Source organism: Arachis stenosperma, chromosome 6 (assembly GCF_014773155.1).
Source record: "Arachis stenosperma cultivar V10309 chromosome 6, arast.V10309.gnm1.PFL2, whole genome shotgun sequence".
Lineage (NCBI taxonomy): Eukaryota > Viridiplantae > Streptophyta > Magnoliopsida > Fabales > Fabaceae > Arachis > Arachis stenosperma.
In genome coordinates, this window is record NC_080382.1 from 18,417,264 (window position 1) to 18,422,470 (window position 5,207).

At 36.0% G+C, this 5,207-nt stretch overlaps 1 protein-coding gene across 1 annotated transcript; it reads left to right on the forward strand.

The window, feature by feature from the left end:
• On the forward strand, positions 1–857 carry LOC130933795 (uncharacterized). Its single transcript, XM_057863408.1, has 2 exons — positions 1–801; positions 843–857. Exons 1-2 carry the CDS (start codon positions 1–3, stop codon positions 855–857), a joined length of 816 nt encoding a protein of 271 aa, XP_057719391.1.
• The last annotated feature ends 4,350 nt before the right edge of the window (positions 858–5,207 follow it).

A 5,207-nucleotide genomic window follows, 5' to 3' on the forward strand; every position in this document is an offset into this window, starting at 1 on the left:
ATGGCTCATTCTAAGCATATAGACAAAGTTCTTGATAGGCATGGTGATGAAACTATTGCAAATAACTGCTTAAGGTTGAAGACATCCATTGATGTTATTCTATGGCTTGCATTTCAAGCATGTGCATTTAGAGGCGACGATGAAAGTCCTGTATCTTTGAATATGGAAAATTTTATTGAGTTAATTAAGCTTTTAGCTTCATGCAATCAGAATGTTAATAATGTTGTCCTTGAAAATGCTCCTGGAAATGCTCAATATATATCTCCCGGTGTTCAAAAAGATATATTGCATATCTTTGCTAGAAAAGTGCGTGCAACAATTCGAGAAGAAATTGGTGATTCTAAATTTTGTATAATTATTGATGAAGCAATAGATGAGTCAAAGCGAGAACAAATGTCTGTGATTTTGAGATTTGTAGACAAGCACGGTTGTGTTCAAGAAAGATTTTTTGATCTTATACATGTTTCTGATACGTGTTCTTTGACATTGAAAACAGAAATTTCATCAGTTCTTTCTCGTCATAATCTTGATGTTCAAAATCTTAGGGGACAAGGGTATGATAGAGCTAGTAATATGCGTGGTGAATGGAATGGATTGCAAGCTCTATTTTTGAAAGATTGCCATTTTGCTTATTACGTTCACTGTCTTGTTCATCGATTACAATTATCACTTGTTTCTGCAGCCAAAGAAGTTTGCTATGTTCATCAATTCTTTTCAAAACTTACACTAATTGTGAATGTTGTGACTGTTTCTCCTAAACGTCATGATCAGTTAAGGGTTGCTCATGCCGATGATCAACTTGTGACAGGTAGTGGACTTAATCAAATTGGTACTTTGCAAAGAATTGGAAAAACTAGATGGAGGTCTCATTTGAATTCTGTACGTAGCTTGCTATGCATGTTTGATGCTACTTGTGAAGTTCTTGAAAAAAGCACTGAAGAAGGTAATTTCTCCAATCGTGGTGATGCTAGTGCTGCTTATGATGCTATCAAATCCTTTGAATTTGTCTTTGTTTTGCATTTGATGAGAAATATTTTGGAAGTTAGTTATGATCTTTGTCAAGCTTTGCAACGAAAAAATCAAGACATATTGAATGCTTTAACTCTGGTTTCTACTACTAAGACTTTAATCCAACGAATGAGAGAATCAAGTTGGGAGGCTTTTATAAAAGAAGTTATATTGTTTTGTGAGAAACATGAAGTTGAAGTTCCTGATATGAATGGATTGCATATTCCTAGAAGAGGCCGAACTCGCAAAATTGTTGACCAAATTTCAATGAAGCATCATTACCATGTTAATTTATTTATGGCTGTAATTGATACACAGTTGCAAGAGCTTAATGGAAGATTCGATGATAATTGATGAGCGGATAATTTATACGCTTTTTGGCATTGTTTTTAGTATGTTTTTAGTATGTTTTAGTTAGTTTTTATTATATTTTTATTAGTTTTTATTTAAAATTCACTTTTCTAGACTTTACTATGGGTTTGTGTGTTATTCTGTGATTTCAGGTATTTTCTAGCTGAAATTGAGGGACCTGAGAAAAAATCTGATTCAGAGGCTGAAAAAGGACTGCAGATGCTGTTAGATTCTGACCTCCCTGCATTCGAAGTATATTTTCTGGAGCTACAGAAACCCAATTGGGGTGCTCTTAATTGCGTTGGAAAGTAGACATTCTGGGCTTTCCAGCAATATATAATAGTCCATACTTTGCCCGAGATTTGATGGCCCAAACCGGCGCTCCAAATCAGCTCAAGAATTCCCAGCGTTTAACGCCGAAACTGGCACAAAAGCTGGCGTTTAACTCCAAGAGAAGCCTCCACACGAAAATGTTTCAATGCTCAGCCCAAGCACACACCAAGTGGGCCTGGAAGTGGATTTATACGTCATTTACTCATTTCTGTAAACCCTAAGCTACTAGTTCTCTATAAATAGGACCTTTTGCTATTGTATTATCTATCTTGGGACGTCTAGTTCTTAGATCATCTGGGTAGCTATCTTTGAGTAGACTTATGCTATCTTAGATCATGGGGCTGGCCTTTCGGCCATGCCTAGACCTTGTTCTTATGTATTTTCAACGGTGGAGTTTCTACACATCATAGATTAAGGTGTGGAGCTTTGTTGTACCTCGAGTATTAATGCAATTACTGTTGTTCTTCTATTCAATTCAGCTTATTCTTGTTCTAAGATATCACTTGTTCCTCAACTTGATGAATGTGATGATCCGTGACACTCATCATCATTCTCACCTATGAACGTGTGCCTGACAACCACCTCCATTCTCCCTTAGATTGAGTGGATATCTCTTGGATTCCTTAACCAGAATCTTCGTGGTATAAGCTAGAATTGATGGTGGCATTCTTGAGAATCCGGAAAGTCTAAACTTTGTCTGTGGTATTCCGAGTAGGATTCAGGGATTGAATGACTGTGACGAGCTTCAAACTCGCGATTGTGGGGCGTTAGTGACAGACGCAAAAGAATCACTGGATTCTATTCTGACATGATCGAGAACCGACAGATGAACAGCCGTGCTGTGACAGAATGCGTTGAACATTTTCACTGAGAGGACGGGACTGTAGCCATTGACAACGGTGATACCCAACATACAGCTTGCCATGGAAAGGAGTAAGAAGAATTGGATGAAGACAGTAGGAAAGCAGAGAGACGGAAGGGACAAAGCATCTCCATACGCTTATCTGAAATTCTCACCAATGAATTACATAAGTATCTCTATCTTTATTTTATGTTTTATTTATCTTTTAATCATTAATCCTCCATAACCATTTGAATCCGCCTGACTGAGATTTACAAGATGACCATAGCTTGCTTCATACCAACAATCTCCGTGGGATCGACCCTTACTCGCGTAAGGTTTATTACTTGGACGACCTAGTGCACTTGCTGGTTAGTTGTACGAAGTTGTGATAAAGAGTTGAAATTGCAATTGAGCGTACCATGTTGATGGCGCCATTGATGATCACAATTTCGTGCACCAAGTTTTTGGCGCCGTTGCCGGGGAATTAAATGTCCTAACTACAATTTCGCATTTGTTCCCTGTAATAACAGTGCCAAGTTTTGATCCGGCAACAACACCAAGTTTTTGGCGTTGTTGCCGGGGATTGTTCGAGTTTGGACAACTGACGGTTCATCTTGTTGCTTAGATTAGGTAATTTTATTTTATTTTGTTCTTCAGAGTTCTTAAGAATGAATTCTAGAGTTTCAGATGATGTTTTCATCATCACCAAAGCTGATTGATTCTCATCAATTTAGCTCTTGAATGTAATGTCCTGCTGAAGCTTGGCTAGCCATGTCTAATCTTTTTAGACTAAAAACTTTAGACTAACATTGCATGATTCCTGGAAATTCTCATTAAGAATTTTGAACCCTTATTTTTCTTTTCCATATAATTTTCGAAAAAGCACAAAATTTTTTATAAAATCTTAAAAATCAAAAATATTTTTATGTTTTTTGTTTGAGTCTAGTGTCTAATTTTAAGTTTGGTGTCAACTGCATGTCTTCATTCTTCTAATTTTCGAAAATTACATGCATTATGTTCTTCATTGATCTTCAAGATATTCTTGATGATTTCCTTGCTCTGATCTTTAAATTCTCTTGTCTTGAGTGTTTTGTTGTTTCTCATATGCATTCTCAATTTGTTAGTGTCAATAGTATACAAACTTCTAAGTTTGGTGTCTTGCATGCATTGTTTATTTGATTTTAGTTGCATTTTGATTATTCCTCATCATTAAAAATTCAAAAAAAAATTTTAATTTGTGTCTTTTCAAGTCAATAATACAGAGAATTGAAGATTCAGAACATACAGCAGAGGAATTACACAGAAAAAGCTGGGCGTTCAAAATGCCCAGTGAAGAAGGAAAACTGGCATTTAAACGCCAGTCAGGGTACCTGGCTGGGCGTTTAACGCCCAAAAGGGTAGCATTTTGGGCGTTAAACGCCAGAATTGATACCATTCTGGGCGTTTAACGCCAGGATGGCACAAGAGGGAAGATTTTGTTTTTAATTCAATTTTTTTTCAAGTTTTCATAATTTTTCAAAATCAAATCTTTTTCAAATCATATCTTTTCAATCATATATTTTCAAAATCAAGTTCTTTCCATTTTCAAAAAATACTTGCTAACAATTAATTATTTGATTCAACATTTCAAGTATGTTGCCTTTTCTGTTGAGAAAGGTTTAATGTTTGAATCATATCTTTTAAATTTCTTGTTAGTCAAGTCATTAATTTAAAAAAAAAATCAAATCTTTTTAAATTGTTTTTCAATCATAACTTTTCAATCATATCCTCTTAATCACATCTTTTTCAAAATAGTTTTCAATCATATCTTTTTTATTTCTACTTTCAAAAATCTTTTTCAAAAACCACTTTATTTCTTTCCCAACTTTAATTTTCAAAAATCATTCTTCAAGTTTTCAAAATTTCTTCAAAATCTTTTAATTTACTTTCGAAAATTCTTCCCCTCTTCTCACATCCTTCTATTTATGGACTAACACTCCTCCTCAATGCACAATTCGAACTCTATCCCTCTTGATAAGTTCGAATTCTTCTACCTCCTCCTTCTATTCTTCTTTTCCTCTGACATCTCAGGGAATCTCTATACTGTGACATAGAGGATTCCATATTTTCTTGTTCTCTTCTCTTTCATATGAGCAGGAGCAAAGACAAAAGTATTCTTGTTGAGGCTGACCCTGAACCTGAAAGGACCTTGAAGCGAAAGCTAAGAGAAGCTAAAGCACTACTCTCTGTAGAGGACCTAACAGAAATCTTCAAATAAGAAGAAGACATGGCAGCCGAAAACAACAACAATGCCAACAATGCAAGGAAGGTGCTGGGTGACTTTACTGCACCTACTCCCGACTTCTATGGGAGAAGCATCTCTATCCCTGCCATTGGAGCAAACAACTTTGAGCTTAAGCCTCAATTAGTTTCTCTAATGCAACAGAATTGCAAGTTCCATGGACTTCCATTGGAAGATCCTCATCAGTTCTTAGCTGAATTCTTACAAATCTGTGACACTGTCAAGACCAATGGGGTTGACCCTGAGGTCTACAGACTTATGCTATTCCCTTTTGCTGTAAGAGACAGAACTAGGATATGGTTGGACTCACAACCTAAAGAAAGCCTGAACTCTTGAGAAAAGCTAGTTAATGCCTTCTTGGCAAAGTTCTTTCCACCTCAAAAATTGAGT